Consider the following 20,263-nt stretch of genomic DNA (forward strand, 5'->3'; position numbering starts at 1 on the left):
GTCTTTGGCTCACCTTCTTGAATTTGAAGGTTTTACTGAATGTACACAAAATATCAATTCAAATATTTTGATTAAAGAAACCACTTAATCCTAACACAGATTTGAAAATTATTTAATCTAATTTGTTTTTTTTTTTCAACTGAATTGTATCTTATTTTTAAATATCTACAACTGGAGTCCTTTGACTCCCACATTAATGTGTCTGCTGTATGTAAACAAAAAGCTATTTTTAAATCCACCGATTAAAAACTTTTTAAAGCTTTACAAGAAAAATAAAAAAGTGATCTTTATTAAATTTATGTACATATAATATTAAACAACAAGGTAAGCAAGAATATAAACTATAACAGGGCTGTCTCCAAAAATTATGTTACGGTCTAAAAAACTGGTATCGGATGTATCCCAGGATCCGCCCCGGGCCCGCTACGACAGGAACAAATGACCTCTACGCATCATAATAAATAAAACAATTTGTTGTTAATTAGATTTCGTGAATTTAATTTTCATGTCGGTAATTGGTCGGTGGCCACAAAGAGCGTCTATCAGTGATGGATGATGGAATGGCGCCTTCTCACTATTTACCTTCGATCGTTCCGCCGTAATTAGATGCTTCGGAAGTTTACTTTCATTATTGCTTAGCATTATGATCCTATTACTAATTTTTACTATCCCGTGTTTATTGTAATATATACATGATTGCTTGTAGCGTGAGAATTACTAATCTTATCTCAAAAACTAAATGAATCGGGCGTATATAAACGAATTCTCTGTAACAATTAAGCTAAGGGAACGTAAAGATTTATTTGTCTCAAATACTCGGAGTAAATGATACAGAATAATTTAAAGAATAGTATAAAACGACAAACCGAGAAACGCTTGGTTTTATATACTAGCAACAGTACGAATGACCGTAAAGTTTAAAAGAGAGCAAAAAATCTTGGAAAGTCACGGACGCTTAACTTTCTTCCCCTGTTTTATTTTTCATTCCTTCTACATTTTCTGTCTCTTCACTCCCACAATAAAAATCATCCTATCTCCCTCCCTCTTTAACTGATAAGTTACTTTTTTAAAGTGCGGGAAAATCGAAGCCGTTCCGAGTAAAATTAAAAGCTGGCAGTCACAGACACGAGCCACAAAAAGAAAATATAGCGAGCGTTAATCAAAGTAATTTGATTTCAACTTTCACTAAATATGTCTTATGACTCCTGTTTTTTTCCCAATAAGCTTAAAATTAATTTTACCATATTTTTATAATAAATGGAATTTATACAATAAAAGGACTTTTTTAAACCCAAAACTTCAAATATTTTATCATTTGAAAATGACATACACCCACACATACACACTCAAATGTGTATGTATGCATGCTAACACACCTGTGTGTATAATTATGGACTTTGTATTTCCTTGTCTTAATAAAAAGTATGTTTCATGCTTCAGGCTGTAAATAAACAATTAATTTATATACGTCTCGGCATAGCTATGATAATTATAAGTTTCAACGAAAGTCGGTCTCTATAATTATGGAATCAGAAATATTTTAGAATATAATTTTTAATGAAAACAGTTATTTTTTTCAACTATTTTAACACGCAACTATAATCGTAATATAACCCACAATGTAGTATACTCACGTTATTCAGTTACAATAGTAACTTAAATAGTAATTTTTGAATTCAAATGTACATATTAATTTTATTTTATTTTTTTTTCTTTAGGATAGATTAAAACTTTTTTACCGCTTAAAAATTTTTCGTGTTTCAGAATTTGATTTTATTTCTTATAAGATTTTTATGAGTTCCATTATAATACGTTATAACATTATAAATCTTAGTCATAACACGCCAAAACCATAAATCCAAAGATAATGTAAATAATAACGGTATCCGTTGAAAGAGGCATTTGTTACTTGTTTAAAGTTACGGCAAGTGAACTAAAAACTGAAACAAAACCGAGCGATGTCGGTAGACCCTGCTATTGATATGAGTGACTTGCACTTACCTCCCTTTGAATAACGTCGATGTTATGGACAACTACCCCACCCCACGGTACTGTTTGCCTAACAAACAATGTCCTTAAACATTATATTTGCCTCGTAATCTGCCATAAGAATACACTTTGATGGTAAAGCTAATTTTAAACTGCCAACATTCTTGATAAAGATTAAAATTTTACTCAAATATTTTCTATAAGAAAAATAATTTGTGATTATCATTTATAGTTTGAAAAAAAGTATTCTTTAAAAATTTACGATATTATTCGATATTTATAAATCGTTGTAACAATATCCCTATATAAACAGTTTGAAAACATTGTCCAAAAATAAATATGTTAAGTATAACGGAAACAAAAAAACACTGTGCTAATATTCACAAGTACGTTTTTACGATAAAAAGTTGACGCATAAACTTCGCTAGTAAAACCAGTAAATTCTGTATATCTTATCCGAGGCGAGAAAGTTCGAGACCACAAAACCGACTGAAATTGTCTCCATAAATAGGAACGGGATCGGAATATTCAAAAGGAAAGTTGGTGGCCGCAACTTAAGTCCACGCCGCGACAGTTGCATATAACTGTTCTAGTTAGTTTATTTCGGACCAAGGGTTTGGACATACGTCAAGTCATGTATTGTTGCTAATGAAGCCGAACTTACTATAATAGGCTAAGTTATTGCAATCTGTGCGGTGATGACCGCTCGGCTATCACGATCCTTAGAAGTTTTCCCATTAGAAAGTGTAATGTTACCCAATACTGACTTCGATAAAACTATATAATATACTAAGTCATTTTAATGTTTACAAGACAAAGATGTTGTTGTTTACGCTGGATAAGTCAATTTTGGAGTACTTAATGTAAGACGCTATATAATATTTTGTCTCTACCTGGTTCTGGCCTTAGCCTATATAAATTAAAATATTACTTCGGCCTTAATTCGGATCAATGTGTTAAGATTGATTGAAGATTGAAGAGAAGATAATGATTTAATTTGATTTCGAAGAATAAAATTTTATCTTTTAGATATTTTTCTTAATATTTTCAATTCATAAAAACATTTTTTAGTAGACTATTCTCATAGACGAGAATGTCCATATGAACATATTTTTTTAAAGCTTTTATAATATTTATTTATATACAACTAAAAAATATATATTTTTAATGAGCCAGGTTACATATACGTATTATGTTTATTATAAGATTTCCTGTTTTTACAAATTACTTACCCTTGTCAATTAGATTTATTATATACTACCTATTTTTTAAATCATTCAATATGTCTATAAATTTTAATCTGTGGTATTTTGACATATAGTTACGACTATTACTATAACCACGATAGTACTATTGATATTTAAAGTATACGTAACATTACATTATCATTATATTGATAGTAAGTGGTTATTAGGACAAGTTTTTCTCTACTAAATAACATCTTAGCATATTGTTCGACATTTATTTTAACTCATATTTCATTTCAGAGGCAAAGACATGTCAAGCGTCAGTCATCAGTCGAACCGTGTTTGGCGGATACGACTATGCTATATAAAAATAAACAACATCATCTAACAATATACGTACTGTTATGAAAATCATAGAAAACGCTTATATGAACCTTACATTTGCAACAATATGTTAATATTTTTAAATAAACTTAATTAAACTTTCACATTTTTAAAACGTATGTACATTGTAGGGATATATTTTTCACGGAAGGCAGTTAAATTTGTTACATAAATATCAAATCAAATGATATCACAATATTCGAACCTTGTTAGGAAGAGCACTACCGCTAGGAATCCAGCTTTATTAAAAAGGCCAGCGAGAAACTAAAACAACTGTTCTTTTCAATATGTATTTCCCTGTAAAATGTAACATCACAGATGCCTCAAATAACTCAATGAAATACTAGAAATTATACTGACATCTACTCAAATTTTATATTATTAGATGATTTATAGGAAGGAAGAAACAAGGAAAAATGTCATTGGTCGAGCAAAATAAAACGCCAGTAAATGAAAGCGTCAAGACACTAATGTTTGTTTTAATACAGACCAACCATCTTATTACATTTGGTGAAACTTCTATTACCAATACTTTTTCTACGCCTAGTTGTTACTGGAAAGTACATAAATATTTTTTACAATAAATACCATAACCATTAATGATAACTGTGGAGTGTCACAATGGACAGGTTCCCTTCATTTTCAACAAAAATTCTTTCAAAACATTGAAATCAATGACTTTCGTGAGTGCAATTAATTTATTGGTTAATAATATTTACAAAATTTATCTAGAGTTTACATATTATTTATTACATATATTATAAGTGTCATTTTAACTCAAATCTTTAATTAAAAATTGTAAAATTTTTTGTTGCATATTTAGGTATTCGATGGATAACATTTTAATAAAAAAATTATAACATGTGTATCCAAATTACTAAGAACTCACACAGTGACAGGCGTCCTTCAACACCGATGTGACAGCAACGAAAATAAAACTTCAGTAACAAAAACTTCAAATATAGTTTTCATTCGTACGTCAGCAATGTTAAAATAAAACAAGCATTTATTTCTAGAAATGTTGATGTTTGTTTCTAACACGTCCAACATCCGGAAATCTCAATATTGCCAAGATGCTTGAAAGATTATTCAGACATGAAATGTTACTACAAGAAATAATAAAAGGAAGATAATATTAGAGGATTACGTTTGAAAACTTAAAGATTTAAACGAAAAAGCACCCTTTTATCAGCATTACAATTTCCAGAAATGTAAATTTACTTTATCGAGAATATATATGTATTTGGAGAAACATCATCAGTTGATCTGTAATTGTATTGACCACGCGCAGGCGTTTCTGGCGCCGACAATAGAAATAGGAAAGCCGAAAAGAGATAAAAGTAAAGCGTTAAATTCCATAGCGTGTAGACTTCCGTTTTACTTCGCGAGACGTTTGTATCTTTTAATCTACGCCGTGAATGGAGCTAATGACGCAGGCGCAGGCTAACGGTCGTCCTCATTCATCAGAACTGTCAACGTCATCTATTGACAGTTGACTCCTGTGTCACGCCCGCTGTGTAAAATCTCTAAGCGATGAGAAATATTTACTTAAACTTAAACAAAATAATTAAACAGTAAAAATCATACATTTATTGTAAATAAAGTCACCCGATGATTTTATGAATAAAGCTACTAACGATAGATTGTGATGAGAATTAGAAAGAAAATAAATGATTATAATACCATTAGTCAGGCCAACCCTGCGGTGGTCAGGTCAGCGGAAGAAAAAACGAACTCCAAGTTCAATTCAAAAGAATAATTATTCATTTATGAAAATGAAATGACAGAATGAATAGTTGTGTACAGTACAAAGACGGCGGCTACCGGCCACTGCTTTGTGACACGTGCTCTCATGAATCCCATGGGAATTGTAATACAAGCAGAGGTTTAAAAAAATAGCTTAAAGAGATGTTGCCGACAAAGAAACATTTAATTTCTCAGTCATTCTGCTAGGAATACTTTTATATAAAGAAGATTTAATTTTGCTATCAACCTTTTAACTATGCATCAAATGTTCTAAGGGATTGTTTTGTTTATGAAGGCATTAAAAAATAACAAAATATACATTCATTAATAACGCCATAAAATATGTTTGACATTCAAAACGTCGACCTTATCTCGTAAAAATGGCAATTACTCGCTACCCCGCGACTTAGTAAACTCAAACACTAAGAAGGAGCGGGCAATGAAATTAAAAATATGTCTTAAGGGCAATTAGCTTTAACTTTTACAGTAAATGCCCTATCTTACGGCTCCCTCTGCTTTTCAATTGTAGGGAAAGCCACCAGCTTTCCAGACGGATTGAATTTTATTAACTGCACTGCAACTTCCAAAAAGTTTCTTATCTACTTAAAATCCAACAATGTATTACATATACTATAATTATAATAGTATTGGTTGTTTACACATAGATAGTATTTCTTAAGGTATATTTAATCTATGAATTATATTATTCAACCGTAGGTTATAAACAAATTAATTTCAATATAATATAATGAGGGAATAATTTGAGGACGAAAACAAAAGTGGTCAATAACAAAAGGAGAAATTAGGTAAAAATTCAACACTGAGAACGCATTGACGGAGTGTTTAACAATAAATTTCCATTTATAAAGCCACAAGCTGGTGGGGGGAGCACTTCCGCCGCTTTTTCCTTCATTTCCTTAAGGCTGGGGCGAACCGCCCTACTGCCACCGAATTAAAATGCCTGGCGATTTTATACACATAATTACATTAAACATAACATTTTTATTTTTTGCTAGAGATTTATGCTTTGTTTTTGCTGCACTCTTTTTAACATTATACGTTTTTTTAAATCTACAAGATTGAATAAACGAAAACATGTACTTATACATGTGTTATGTTAATTTTAATATTATATAACCATTATTTAATACCTAACAATTAGTTCCCAGTCACAAGATTAATTCTAGAAGGCTAAAAGTTAAATAACAAATCCTATTAATACGTAACTGGTTATATAAAAGATTAGGTATTCTAAACTAGGACGTTAAAGATGTCAAAGAAACGCACAAAATATCGGCGGGATAATAATTAAAAGAAGAGATAACGTCCCCGCCGCAGTGAAAAACGATCCCGCCATCCTTTTTATTTGATAAATAAAATTTATTTCCCAACGCAATGCCTTCTTTGTGGGCTCAGTTTCCTTTTAAGCGATAATCAATTTCATATCAAGCAAAAAATATATGAAACACCTTTTGAAAGTCTTGGGATATAACAATATATAATTAATTTAAAAACAATATGATAAAATACATATAATATCGATTATATAAAAATAAAACAATGAATATATAATAGTATTATCGTTATATTATCTTAAAACACAAATACCCGTTAAAAAAGGAAATATCCTAAAACTTTTATAAACCAGAACAAAATAACCACATCTCATTAATACTTAATGCAGTAGTCAATACAACTATTAACCTTCTACCGTCCCCCGGGTAAAGATTGGGACAGTTTTACTGCGCACTAAATATTCTCCCGGCGACAATTGCGATTATGAAAAGTGCACCGTTATTTATATCCCGTCGTTTATTTTTTGTTCCCTTTCAAGGGCAATTAAATACCGCCAGTCTTAAACGTTTTGCATATTCCAAAGAGTCTTTATTATAGTCCTAATAGAGATAGCAAAAGATCGGTAGAAAAAATTATAAGTTTTGATTTACTCACTGATTATGAGTATAACTTTGTATTTGATACTTGAATATGTGAAATTCTTATATACAAAAGAATAACAAAACCATTTTTTTTTAATCTATGTCAAATTTTATTTTTGTCAATTAAAAAATGTAAAACTAAATTATAGCGTCTTCAGTGAAAACGGTTCAAATTATATTATTTTTTACAATTTATGTTCTAATTTGACATCCCTGAATACCTAAAGGATAAATGAAATTTCCTTGTTGACGGAATCGAACGGGCTCCCTTAGGACGAACTGTCAAACTGCTAGAAACTCGCACCGTCTGCCGCGACAACTTTTAATAACCTTTCATATCAGCTAAATGGATTTTGGAAGTTGAGAGCACTCATTAATATCATTATTACTTAGATTACATACGTCCAGCTGCCTTAATAATCCAGGATCAGGATAGGGTCTAAATATTTTTATTAACCGCAAAAACTGAATTCTACAGGTACACATATGTATATGTTCAGAATAAAAATGAATTTGTTTATATATAGCCATGACAACCAGCCAGTCTTCAGCCAGTCAGACTTAATTTTAAATTCATTTGACACGGGTACTGAAAAATTATACCTAAAAAATTCTTGATACTTTTTGAAGAACAACAGAAAAAAACTTGTTACCAACATTGACGTAAGATTTGGAAATGCGAATCCATAACGTCAGCCCAGAATGCATCATACATTATTATCCTTTAAATATGTATTGCTATATAATAAAAATCTTTCTATAAAATAATGTAAAACATTTATCGCTACAAACAACATAATGGGATATAAAGATTCAAGCTTCCTGATACAAGGACCCTCTTAACCCCCCACGGGCGAAATTGAACGTCTTAGAAACGTCTCTGGTAATCCATGCTTATAATTGATGCGACATTGTCAGCCTGATACAGACAATCGGAAAAATACAAATCCTCAACATGATCGATTGATGTCAGACAATGAGATAAATGTAACTGTTTAACTGTTCACTTAAATCACCAATTTTAACTAGGATAACATGCAGAGTATACTCATTCTGAAGGACTTTAAATATTATATGCATGCAAGTATTGGAATGCTTAATTTCTAATAAGTATTTATGGAATCGCTAACAGTCGTCCATCACTCAAGTTTTTCCTATAGATGTCCTATATATGTAAATAAAGCGATGTAACTCTTACCTAAACCTATTAGTTTGAAGTTATTCCAATTGATTTGTTAGTCTGCCACAGAGCTTAAGTAAATATAGTTCTATTTAAATTCTTACCTACTCAAATAAATCTATTCATTTAGTTTACTAATCATGTCTTAACTTTTATCTATCAATATTTTTGAACACAGAGAGATGAAACCTCTTAGCGTTCAATGGAAATACCGTGAGGGAGCCCGATCCATCATATTGCAGGGAGAGGAGCTTCAACAGTGTCTGGAACTTGCGACCCAGGCTAGATTTGAGAGTCCCCTATCTAAGGCGCGTTAAACGCTCACCTCCACCGTCTCAGCTCCTCTCTCTACCTAACCAAATTTGAAAAGAACCTGCCTTGCCTTAGCCGCATTCGAAGTACGTTCCAAGAATTAATTGATATTCGTTCTGGACAGGCCCAAGTCTTTTAATAGATTGTTGAGATATTTAACCGTTTGTGTAGGTGGTAAATCCTAGCTGTATTCAAGTTACTGCAGCTCGAACATGGGCTTGCTCGACCGGGAAAGTACCACCCGCTCATAGAAGATCGGCTTGAAGTAGTCTTTAATGGCTGCGTTTCGTCTGATGAGTGAGAGAGCGGGTTACCCTTTCCTTTTTCCCACCTTTTCCTATCCCTTCCCTTTTCCCTACCATTCCCACTTTTCCCTCGCCCTCTCCCCTTATCGAGGGTGGCAACACATCCGCAATTCTATGTTGCGGATGTCCATGGGCGACGGTACTACCTCCATCAGGTAAGCCGTCTGCTCGGTTACCCCCTTTAACATAAAAAAAATAGCCATCATTCCCACTTCTACCGCGTACAAATCCACGACGAATCCACTTCTAGTGAGTTCATTAGTGAGCTCGTAATATTTATTGACCTTGATGGTATGGTCTTTGAGGATGTTGGTTTCCCAAGGAACCGTAAGCTCTATTATCACAACGAACATTAAAATTCGCAAATACATAAATATGTCTGGTCAGGAGGCCGAGGCATAAATATCCTCTGGGATTTTGTATTGTTTCTCATACGTATCCATCATTATAGTATAATCCGAAGCCGCTTTAAGGATAGAGTAAGGCTTGACGTTTGATTTTATAGCCCTAGTGCCTTCTCTATTATCAAGGTCTATCCGTTCTTAGCATGAAATTAAAAAATCACTTTTTACAAAACAAAAAACGCTTCATGATCATAACAATCGCAATGCATTGCTAACAGGAAGACATTATATGAATAACTGTCAAAAAATAGTTGTATTTAGATACACTACAAGATCTTTTGAAATATTGTTAAGTATGGTTACTTAAAATATTATCGTTACAAGTATATGAACTTACTATCCGAGATATAAATTAATAGTATTACATAATTTATAGTAATAGTTGCGTCTTAAGTCACACTTTTGTACAAAAACCGAAAAAATACTTCCAATCCGTACATGAATTATTTAATAAGAAAAAAACAAAAAAAAATATATGGAGTCCTTTATTTTATTCTATTGGTAAAAATCGACAAAATTCTCTTATTAATATTTATTATATAGGACTTGATTAGAATTAAGCAAATTAGTACTTATTACGAATTTGCATACTTTCAACATTTTAACAGAAGTAGGTTATTATTACAGGCGTTAAAACATACAAAATAATTTTAAATTAGCTGCAATTTAGAACAGATGTGAATATTATTTTGTAGAATTATTACTCTTCCCTCCCTCGCAGCCCTCCGCGTGTGTAACCGACAAGAAATTGCGGAAAAATTTACTTTTCTGCCTTTGAAATATTGAATTTTTACATTTATGCTTTTCACACCTCATAACACCATATTTCTTCCCAAACATTGCTCCCCTACGCAAGTTTTCTGTAACAGCAGTAACACAAAATAAATGTTTGGTACTTTGTAAATTCAAGTTATTGGGTCACGCTCTATTCTCATTTTAAATAAGCGTAAATCTCGATGATTGATTTGCTACATAGAATATGTATTATTCTTTATTGATTTCACACAGAAGTTCAGGCGAAATAGTAGGAAATCAATTACTTTAATTTGGAACCCTTTCTGCGCCTTAGAAGCCGACACAAATAATGTGACCACAGCATTTAGTCCGTGGGGCATCGAACGTACTCTAATGGCATCCAACCGCCAACTGGCCGCCGCATTAATCCTCTGCTGGCTGTTGATTAATTATTCAAAATTGCCCCCAGGGCACGCACACACTTCGCAAATTGTTTACAACTACACTTGTATCTTTTGGTTGCGGAGATTAAATTAATTGATATGTATTGTGTGGAATCAATGTTACCAAATTCAAAATCTCACTTTGATCTCTTTTATCTTTGAAATTGACATTTCCATATCAACTTAAAGGAATTTTTGATTAGTAAAATTATTTTTGAAAACCAATTTTATGTAAAGTAAGCTTTCTAGTAAAGATTTAAGAAATTGCTATATCATGAAAACAAAACAGTAAAATAATGTTTCAGGTAGCTAGACCCGTATATAATTCAATTTGGGGTCTGATATTATCAAATTAAGTGCGGACATCGCGACTGTTGACTTGAGCGATGTAAGTGACCCTTAATCCGCAGTAAATCTTCGGTCGGGTCCGCAGTACGAGGGTTAAACAAGCGACTCCAACACCATTTATTACCTACTTGTTGTACGCACAATGGATTTGTAGGAATAACGACCTACATGATTGTTACGAGTACTTCTCATCCTTATTTTGTGACCCATTATCACTTTTATTAGGAAATAAAAAGAGTTTGCTCTCTTTGGTCGCTGTCTAAAAGATAAACAAGCGTAATTCAAGAATAACAGAAAAGGAAAAAAATTTGGTCTACTGAAAATTTATTTGCGTCAAATGACTTTTCTAGACAGGGTCTAGATGACATTGTAAAAAATAGACCATAAATAATATAGCTGGTGACGAAGAAAGCTTAGTGGTGCGTAAGTGGGGACATCCTGATAATGTGAACATTATACGCGGCAGCTCTCGAACTTAATAGTCTGTTATGAGCAAAAACTTGCCGAGTTGCACTGGCGCGGGCGGCTACGAACAATCGCTAAGGAAATTACTTCGAATTACGTACGGTGTAAATCGATATGTTGTTTCTGAAATTAGAGTTCTCTATAACCGACTTTATAAGTGGTTTATGAGATCTTATTAATCATTTTATACGTATCTCACAAACAGATATATATATATTTATATAGGTAGACATATTTTATGAAAATATTTGTTATTTCTAATTCCCGAACATAATTACAATTCAATACAAAAGTCGAAGAAAGTAGTGAATGAATGTAACATAAGGATCTTTGGAACATTTTGTTATATTAGGAAGTGAAACAGGCGGTTTGTTATACACATATGTCTTAAGTTTTTAAGATATATTATATAACATATAGCAGTAGATAAGTCAGTTATTTCTTAACTATAATAACCTAAGTTTAAACATCCCTAATAACCCTTACTGTAATCCTTTTACTTTAATAGCGGTAATAATTCTAAAGGCTGACCAAGGGCTATCGCCATTCAGGTCCAGTTAACAGATAATGATTTAGTTCTGTAATATCTTACCAAACAAAACTATAATAGACTGTTTTAAAAAAATAAAAGTGTCTAAGTAAATATATTTTTATACAAATCTTTCAATAAACGTCATCTTAAGAGATTTTTTTAAAATATAATTGGAAGCGAAATTGTCATTCGCCTTAATCGACTGTTTGATTGACAGCTATCCCTGTCCAATAGTGAAGGAGAGATCTGACGAGCCACGTCAATCATAAACCACCAATACAAACCAATAAATTCTTCATGCCAATATAGCCTTTATGTTACCAGTTGTAGGGGTTATTTCAAACATCCTAATTATTATGCGAATAAGTTGCTCGCGGTATCGTCACGCAAACGCAAGCGCCCCATTATTCGCCGCCCTTTTGTAATTTGAATTTCGAATTCCAATTCGTATTTGTGATGAAATAAAAAGAACTGTTTCGACACAATGGCGTCAAGGGCGGTGCTCTGACATGCGATCAAGTTATTACATTAAAGGAAAGCGCACCCGCCAGCCGCTCACAACACTATTATTTAAACTTCAAGGAATATAACACCGCATTATTATGTGAAATGTAATATAACTTTTCCCAAGTGTCGAAAGTAGTATTTTATGAATAACATTAAAGAACTTTCTACAAAGGACTTAAAAATAAGTCATTAAAAATATTAAAAGATATGTTTGAATTAAATTCTTATATTCTTATTCTACAGAAAATGGCTTGCCTCGTAGGCTGCGCACAGCTTACACAAATACTCAGCTGTTGGAATTGGAGAAGGAATTTCACTTCAACAAGTATCTGTGCAGGCCGCGAAGAATTGAGATTGCTGCGTCCCTTGACCTTACTGAGAGACAGGTATATAGAATTTTATATCTTTTTTGTTCAAATAAATTCAAAGGCTCATTTCATTAAAGTAATTTATTTTTTAGGTTAAAGTATGGTTTCAAAACCGACGAATGAAACACAAACGACAAACGTTAAGCAAAAGCGAAGACGGCGATGATAAGGACTCCACTACTTCCGAGGGTGGCAAGAGTTCTAAAACAGGTTTGGAAAAATTCCTTGATGACGACGGTCCTCTATCGGGCAAGAAGAGTTGTCAAGGATGTGAACTGCCACCAGGTGCTCTATGCTCTCCTACTGAAGATCTTCCAGAGTTGACATCCCGAACAAGAAATAATAATACTCCAAGCGCAACCAATAACAATAGCTTTGGGAGTGACGGTGCTTCTAGTGTTGCTTCATCTTCTTCGCTTGATAAACTCGCAGAAGAAGACTCCCGAGAAGGTCCACCTCCGGTTAACGCTGTTAATGTACCTAGGAATCTAGCGAAAAGAATTAAGCAGGAATCAAGGAAGCGATCTCCATCATTAGACGCCACAGGATGTAAAGTGTCTCCATCGTCTTCTAAAGAGGGCCTTATAGGAGTTACGGGTTTACCAGATGGCAAATTCTCATCAGTAAACTTAACACCATCATCTACCCCCGGCACACCGTCTAGTATGCATCAAAGTCCACTCGGAGCATATCCCAGGCCCTCACCCCCACACGCACCTGGAGCTCCTTTGACACAAACCGTACCTAATGCGATACCACCATATGTAATTAGAGGCAATGCACCTCCAGGTCAATTTGTACCTCACCCCGACTTTCGCATGGAAACAAAACAATTCGTCGGTAAACTCGCCCAGTACCCGCAAAATAACAGATCATATGAAGCTTACTCAGCGCTACAAGGTAGCGACCATCATATATATCCAGGACGTAACCAGCAGCATTCAAGGCAAGATGGATCTCCGACTTCAAGAGCAACTAACGGCATTGGTTCTAGACAATCTTATCCTCACGAAATGTATCAGAACTATGCTTATACTGGATACGGAAAAGATCAGACCGGGTATGGTCATCCCGGTTACGATCAAGGTCAAAGTTACCCAGCCGAAATGGGCTACCCAAATAGCCATTACGGATACCACTACCACGAAAGTGGACAGCACGACCACGGCCACGGATACTTCAGCAGCGAAGGACAGAAGAACATGCACGGCCACGAATATTCAAAGAATTATTACGACACAAACTCTTACAATCAACAAGGGAGTACACAACCCAGTTATGGTCCCAACAACCCGCAAGGCGAAGGTTACACAGGAACAGCTGAGTGCGGGGAGGGTTACGGATCTTTTCAACAATTCTATGAAGCGACTCACGCTACACCCGCGACCGGAGAAAACTCTAATTCCTCGTCAGACTTCCACTTTCTAAGCAATCTGGCTAACGACTTTGCTCCCGAATATTACACCATTTGAGACAAGGATTTCGCTGAACAAGCGAGTGATCTCTTCGTGTAACACCAACAACGTAATACGTTCAATGTTATGTAAATATATATCGTTTAGTGTAAAAGGTTATGGTGTTTAAAATAAACTGGAAACCGCCTAAGGCTACAGATATTTGGACTGCTTGGTTCATTCTTAATATATGTTTCATATAAGCTGCGCTATTCTGTACTCAATGTAATAAAATGTACATAACTTTGTAGCTAAATACTACCTATATTATTTTCAATAGATTAATAAATTTCAATATTTACTGTAATGTTTCTATATGCTGTCTGTCAGTGTGGAATGGTGACTATGAATTTGTTAATCAAAGTTTTCTAATTAACCTTAATATCTGTAACAATTGATAAGACCGAAGTTATTTTTTTTTTTTCTAATATATCTACTTACTAATCTCAGGAAATACTCATTTGATACATAGCTGGTAAACAAAGTATACATAAAATAAATTATTTAACATTCACACATTTCAAAAGTTCTCATTCTGATCTCAAAGGTTTCGATGCCTTATAAACAATCAGTATGTTCTAAATTATATTATGAATAATTAATTATTTATTGTACACAATCTTAAAAATTATAGGAACTTAAAAATGTAAATTAAACATTATAGTGTATAAATTAAAATACCCAATGTATTAAAATACCTTTTCACGTGTTCATTGTTAATAAATATTGCAAATTTCATTAAAATTGATTTTTAATACTTATTATAGATATTCTTTTTTTAAATGTTAAGTAATAGTCGTTGCCTTATTAAGTTCATATTGTTTTATGAATATGGAACATATTGTAGATACATTGTAAGTTAGTTTATTAAGCGACTTTATTGTAGATATGAGCGCGATCGTTTTGGCCTATTGAAAATAAATAATTTGGTGTCGCAATGAGTGGCTCATTTTATTACCTACAATACTTTTAAAATCAACTTAAATAGAAATTTTGTACATCTGACAAGTCAAAAGTTTGACAAAAATCATAAGGAACAAGTCATAACTAATCAAACGATCAATTTATTTTCAATTAAGTTTTTAAGAAAATATCGACTTATAATTTTCTTGCTACAAGCGCCATCTCGTGATTAATCCAAAAACTATCGATTTCTTTGAAACTATTGCTTAGCCACAAATTTTATTATCAATATCTTGCATGTCTTGCAACAGATGTCTGTAGAGGTAGAGTGAAAGAATTGTGGCACAACTCGGCTTGCATTATTTAGATTCTTGTTAATGCAAGAGATATTTTTATCACAATAAGAATATATGATGAAAAGCTTAGTAGCTACAGTTAATAAAATAAGAACAATGGGGTTATCAAATTTTTATTACATATATTTATATCATCAGAAAAATTATCAGCACTGGTGTAATTTATCTCATGTTAAAATTGAAAGCATTATGCAAACATCCCATCTATTCTGATAGAATACAAATTAGGGCATCATTCTTATACTAAAATTAATGAAGGTTTATGTGATTAAGCAATAACTGAGAACTAATATTATGATGTTGAAGCCTTCTTCTCTTGAGACTGTGCCTGAACTTTCATTTCCATCATCATACAAATAGCTTCTCTCGCTTTTGACTTGCCCACACCCATTGACTGAATCTTCTCCATTTGTTCTGTGACAAACTGTACCTTCCTCTTGAAGTAGTCTTTAGCCCCTTCAATATCCTAAAATTAAAAAATATAAAAATAAAGAATAAATAACAACAGTATAAGTGATAAGGTGGCATATATGTATTATCTACATTAAAAGGAAGAGATAGAAATGGAAATTAAATAGTTACACAACTTGGTTTGTAAATTAATGAGTAAAAAAAAATGTACGAAGGAAATTAGTCAAGTATTTTTAGATATACTTACTTTTTGTGCATAATACCCAGTACCAATGTCTATTATAACATTATCAGTATCCACTATAGTACCCGGTACATACATTGAGCCTGTGAGAGGAACCAGAATTGTCTTGCCTTTCGCAGCAGTAATTTTTTCTACACTCTCCCCAGATTCAACGAATTTTTGTTGTGCTATTTTAAGAGTTTGTAAAGAATCTTGAAAAACATTAAGCTCCTGAAAACCAACCAAAATTAGCACTGTTTATCTGAACGAAAAGGAATACAACACCTGGTTTTATTAATATTTTAATTCTTACTTGATCTAATTGCTGTTTCAATTTAGCCAACTGGTGGATATTTAGCTTCGATAGATCGATTTGCTGCATACCAGGCATTGGAGCCGAAGATATTGTAGCCATTTTTATATAAATATTGATACTAGTATATCTTCACCTCAAAATACTTTAATTAATTGCCTATTTTTAATGAAAGTACATTATAAAAATTATAACCTCGATATTCAGATTTCAGATGCCTAAGACTGACATAAATTTCAAATGACAAGTGACAGTTATAGATATACTCAGTGCAGTTCCATTCCTAACAACTTTGTTTGTAATAAAAATAAAATAGTTTTTTTCTCTGATTTTATGAATTAGTAAATAAGGTTAATGTAATTTTTACAAGAGTAGAAGAAATTACCTTTTTTAATAATTTTAGGTGAACACAAATAAATTTAGAATTCAATATATTTTATTCACGTGTCACATTCAATAAATTTCATTAAATCTTATATTGTTTAAAGTAAATCTGACTAGATTTTATTTTTTATTTAAAATGCGAATATCGACAGTTCTGAGTTGCAATTTTCGAATTGACCTGGCGTACGTGATGTCTTATGTTGACATAATATCTATGTATAATGTCATTTTACATTTTAGGGTTAACTCTAGCGGATTTATGATTGTTAAATATTGTGGCGTGCGTAAAAACGAGATTAATCAGATGTAAATATCAGTTAAAATATACAAGTATTAAATAAGTATCTTAATAAAGGTTTTCACGTTATATTTTCATTTAGTATTGTGAATTATACAACTCTATAACCTCGACATGACGCTCGCAACTATTGATACTGTAGAAAGTTTTACAAATTTTGTAAGGTAAGGCTTTTGTTTTTTGAAGTAAACTCAAATTAATCAATAAATTCTCAGAATAACATATAATTAAGTATATCTTAAGTAAAATTTTTAGCTAATCTTTTATTCACCTTGAAGTATTTATTGGTGAGATAAAAAATAATATCTGATTTTATTATACGAACAAGAAATGTAAATAAGTTTGAAATCATTTTCAGTTCATCTACATTAACAGTAGTACATTTCTGTGCGGAATGGGCTGATCAATGTGGCCCTGTTACAGAAGTCCTTAAAGAATTGTTAAAATTACCTGAAATCCAAAATAGTTGTACTAAATTTGCTGTGTGTGATGCTGAAAATTTGTCTGAAATCTCATTGAAATATAAGGTACTATTAAACATTAAATTGATTTATTTAAAATTAAACTAAGCTTTTATTTATTACTTATTTAATACAAATTACATTTACAGGTTGATTCGGTGCCAACGGTTATATTATTTAAAAATGGTCAGCCTTTAGACAGAATTGATGGGGCAGATGCTTCCCAAATTTCTTCTAAAGTAAAAGCACTTAGTGGGGGAAATGTAAATGCTCCAAAACAATCATTAGAAGAAAGACTCAAAGCACTTATTAATAGACACAATATAATGGTTTTCATGAAGGGAACAAGAGACCAACCAAGGTGTGGTTTTAGTAGGACACTCATACAAATTCTAAATGGAACTGGGTAAGATATAGATTATATAAAATAAGGGAATAGTATATATGAATAATGGAAGTTAAACAAGATCTTCACAGATAATAAAATATATATAATATATATTTTATAGACTTTAAATAAGAGACATCAAATAATTTAGAAGATAGTATTTTTTGTGTTTACTAAACATTATTATCACAATATAAATTATGTGGATAACTATGTAATAACAAAAAACATTAATGATGTAACAGAAATAAGACAATAATAATTTAATTGCCAGTATCACGGAGAATGTAATAAATATATAATAAATTCAATTGTATTGACAATGATAAAATATGAAAAGATAACTTCAGTTCAGTTTTATAGCAATGCGCTTCATTTGTGCAAAAAAAAAAATATTTTTTTTTAAAGCTTTAATGCTACTTGCAATCAATTATAACATCCCAATGACAACATAAGGTAATGGAAATGTGATACGTGTAATACAATTGTGAGGTAGGCATATGACATCTAATGATATATTAGTCTTAACAAAAGGAATCTGTTCCTTTAGTTGTCAATGATAATTATTTACCACCTGATATGCCGGTATCCTCTTATAATGATTTGATGATTCTCTATAACAATTTTCTTCACTTTCTCAACATATTCATTGTTGATTTGCCATGATATCCAGGATGAGTGTTGTCATTTACATCTCTACCTTCTACGAAAAGTTAATAAATAACACTTGTAAACCATTTTTTTGATTCGGAGTACCTTCACCGTATGCCAATATTTTAAGTGTTTTTGAGCACTTAATTCTATTTTTCATACAAAATTGTATGCAAATTCTTCGATCCATATTTTTTGAGAACAGGAAATCGCGAACTCACATACCAAGTCGAATTATTATGCCTCTCACAAGCAAACTAAATAAAGCTGATACTATAAATATATCTACGACGAGTGTATCAACATAACAAAATTTAAAAAAAAACTAATCAAATGTAAGTAGCCTGTAGTATAAACCTAGTGACTAACAAGAACAAGGAACATAATGTTGTTGATTTATTTCTTCCACTTCTATAATAAACTATTCCTCCTTACATAAGAAAACTTTTCTATCTTGAATACCTCTGTCTGATTAACACCATTGTAGAAGACAATATTTGACCTAGACCTTTAAAATAAAGTTAAATTTTTGTAGGGATTTCATTATTTGCTATCATAGGTCATACCACTGTCTTGTATTCCGTGTCATCACCACAATGCACCCTAAAGAATGATAAATTATATATACTATATATATATAAACACAAATTATATTATCAAAGTATTTCATTTTGTTATGTTGACAATGAAAACATTTATTTCATCTATTTTACAATTTACATTGATTGAATGTTTAAGCTTCCTTAACTAAGTTGTGTTATTTAAAAGAAATATTCAGTTAGTTTTTTGTAAATACATAATTTAAACTTTATACCAATACACTTTTTAAATTTATTTTATTTTTAATATACTTCAGCTTAACGTTCGGCGTATGAAACCCTAATTATAGTATAGTACTTAAGTAAAGAATTTCACTGAATGTCCTCTTTTGCAATCAGTTAGTTTTAGAAAAAATATTGAAATGAACGTCGCTAAACCACTCAATCTATTTTACTTTGTTAATAAACTCTGAGCGTAATTCAGTTATATATTTCTATCTGTTGCAGCTCACCATATGATACTTTTGACATCTTGACAGATGAAGAAGTTCGTCAAGGACTGAAGACTTATTCCGATTGGCCAACATACCCCCAAGTCTACGTGAAAGGGGAACTGATTGGTGGATTAGATATAATTAAAGAAATGTTAGCTAATGGGGAATTGGAATCTACACTGAATGCTTAAAATGTACTTGTCACTTCTATGTAGCAAACTTTTTATTTATTCAAATAAAAAATTAAAATGACCATGTCTTTCTTAAAAATTCCTTTATTTTTTTAGTAGCTTTTAACTGCTTATTTTTCACCTTATGTATTTATTTTTATCTTAAGTAGTTGGTAACAATAATTGTAACATACGACTTGCATATTTTTTAAGCAGTAGATCTTTAGCAGTCAATAAAGAATTATAGCAGAGAATGGCAATGGTTTGATTTGATATTTTAAAAAGTAGTTCATATAAATTTATAAACAAATTACTTGCTAAAACCCAGAATCCAAGACGTACAATAGTAAATGGTGTTACCAGATGGGTAAGCACC

At 32.0% G+C, this 20,263-nt stretch overlaps 3 protein-coding genes across 4 annotated transcripts in view; 2 read left to right on the forward strand and 1 right to left on the reverse strand.

Moving 5' to 3' along the window:
* LOC116769327 (homeotic protein proboscipedia) overlaps positions 1–15,234 on the forward strand; it is a 37,760-nt gene extending 22,526 nt beyond the window's left edge. The window contains exons 3-4 of the mRNA XM_032660395.2: positions 12,718–12,860; positions 12,935–15,234. Of these exons, the coding sequence (XP_032516286.2) occupies positions 12,718–12,860; positions 12,935–14,314 (1,523 nt within the window). The 3' untranslated portion in view covers positions 14,315–15,234. The remainder of the gene's footprint in view (positions 1–12,717; positions 12,861–12,934) is intronic.
* Positions 15,235–15,652: 418 nt separating this feature from the next.
* Positions 15,653–16,739, reverse strand: LOC116768962 (prefoldin subunit 5). The gene is made up of 3 exons (XM_032659897.2): positions 16,503–16,739; positions 16,214–16,420; positions 15,653–16,021 (listed from the first exon to the last, which is right to left on the reverse strand). Exons 1-3 carry the CDS (start codon positions 16,602–16,604, stop codon positions 15,848–15,850), a joined length of 483 nt encoding a protein of 160 aa, XP_032515788.1. The 5' UTR covers positions 16,605–16,739; the 3' UTR covers positions 15,653–15,847.
* Positions 16,740–17,113: 374 nt separating this feature from the next.
* Positions 17,114–19,969, forward strand: LOC116768961 (glutaredoxin 3). 2 transcript variants are annotated; one of them, XM_032659896.2, is made up of 5 exons: positions 17,174–17,192; positions 17,267–17,348; positions 17,543–17,711; positions 17,795–18,051; positions 19,731–19,969. In XM_032659896.2, the coding sequence occupies exons 2-5, from the start codon at positions 17,299–17,301 to the stop codon at positions 19,906–19,908; spliced, it is 654 nt and encodes a 217-aa protein (XP_032515787.1). In that variant the 5' UTR covers positions 17,174–17,192; positions 17,267–17,298; the 3' UTR covers positions 19,909–19,969. The 2 variants fall into 2 exon arrangements, with proteins under 2 accessions (XP_061384087.1, XP_032515787.1); XM_061528103.1 differs by having other exon boundaries at positions 17,114–17,348.
* Positions 19,970–20,263: the final 294 nt, after the last annotated feature.

Source organism: Danaus plexippus, chromosome 5, assembly GCF_018135715.1.
Source record: "Danaus plexippus chromosome 5, MEX_DaPlex, whole genome shotgun sequence".
NCBI classification, from domain to species: domain Eukaryota; kingdom Metazoa; phylum Arthropoda; class Insecta; order Lepidoptera; family Nymphalidae; genus Danaus; species Danaus plexippus.

Bases quoted from the DNA above. Each gene is read 5' to 3' on its own strand.
- LOC116768962 (XM_032659897.2), bottom strand. From the start codon at position 16,604: ATGGCTACAATATCTTCGGCTCCAATGCCTGGTATGCAGCAAATCGAT. The intron at 16,421-16,502 runs GTAAGAATTAAA...GTTGGTTTTCAG, and splicing joins TGAAACAGCAATTAGATCAA to GAGCTTAATGTTTTTCAAGA. The intron at 16,022-16,213 runs GTAAGTATATCT...TTTTAATTTTAG, and splicing joins CTGGGTATTATGCACAAAAA to GATATTGAAGGGGCTAAAGA.
- LOC116768961 (XM_061528103.1), top strand. From the start codon at position 17,299: ATGACGCTCGCAACTATTGATACTGTAGAAAGTTTTACAAATTTTGTA. The intron at 17,349-17,542 runs GTAAGGCTTTTG...AATCATTTTCAG, and splicing joins AGTTTTACAAATTTTGTAAG to TTCATCTACATTAACAGTAG. The intron at 17,712-17,794 runs GTACTATTAAAC...TTACATTTACAG, and splicing joins AAATCTCATTGAAATATAAG to GTTGATTCGGTGCCAACGGT.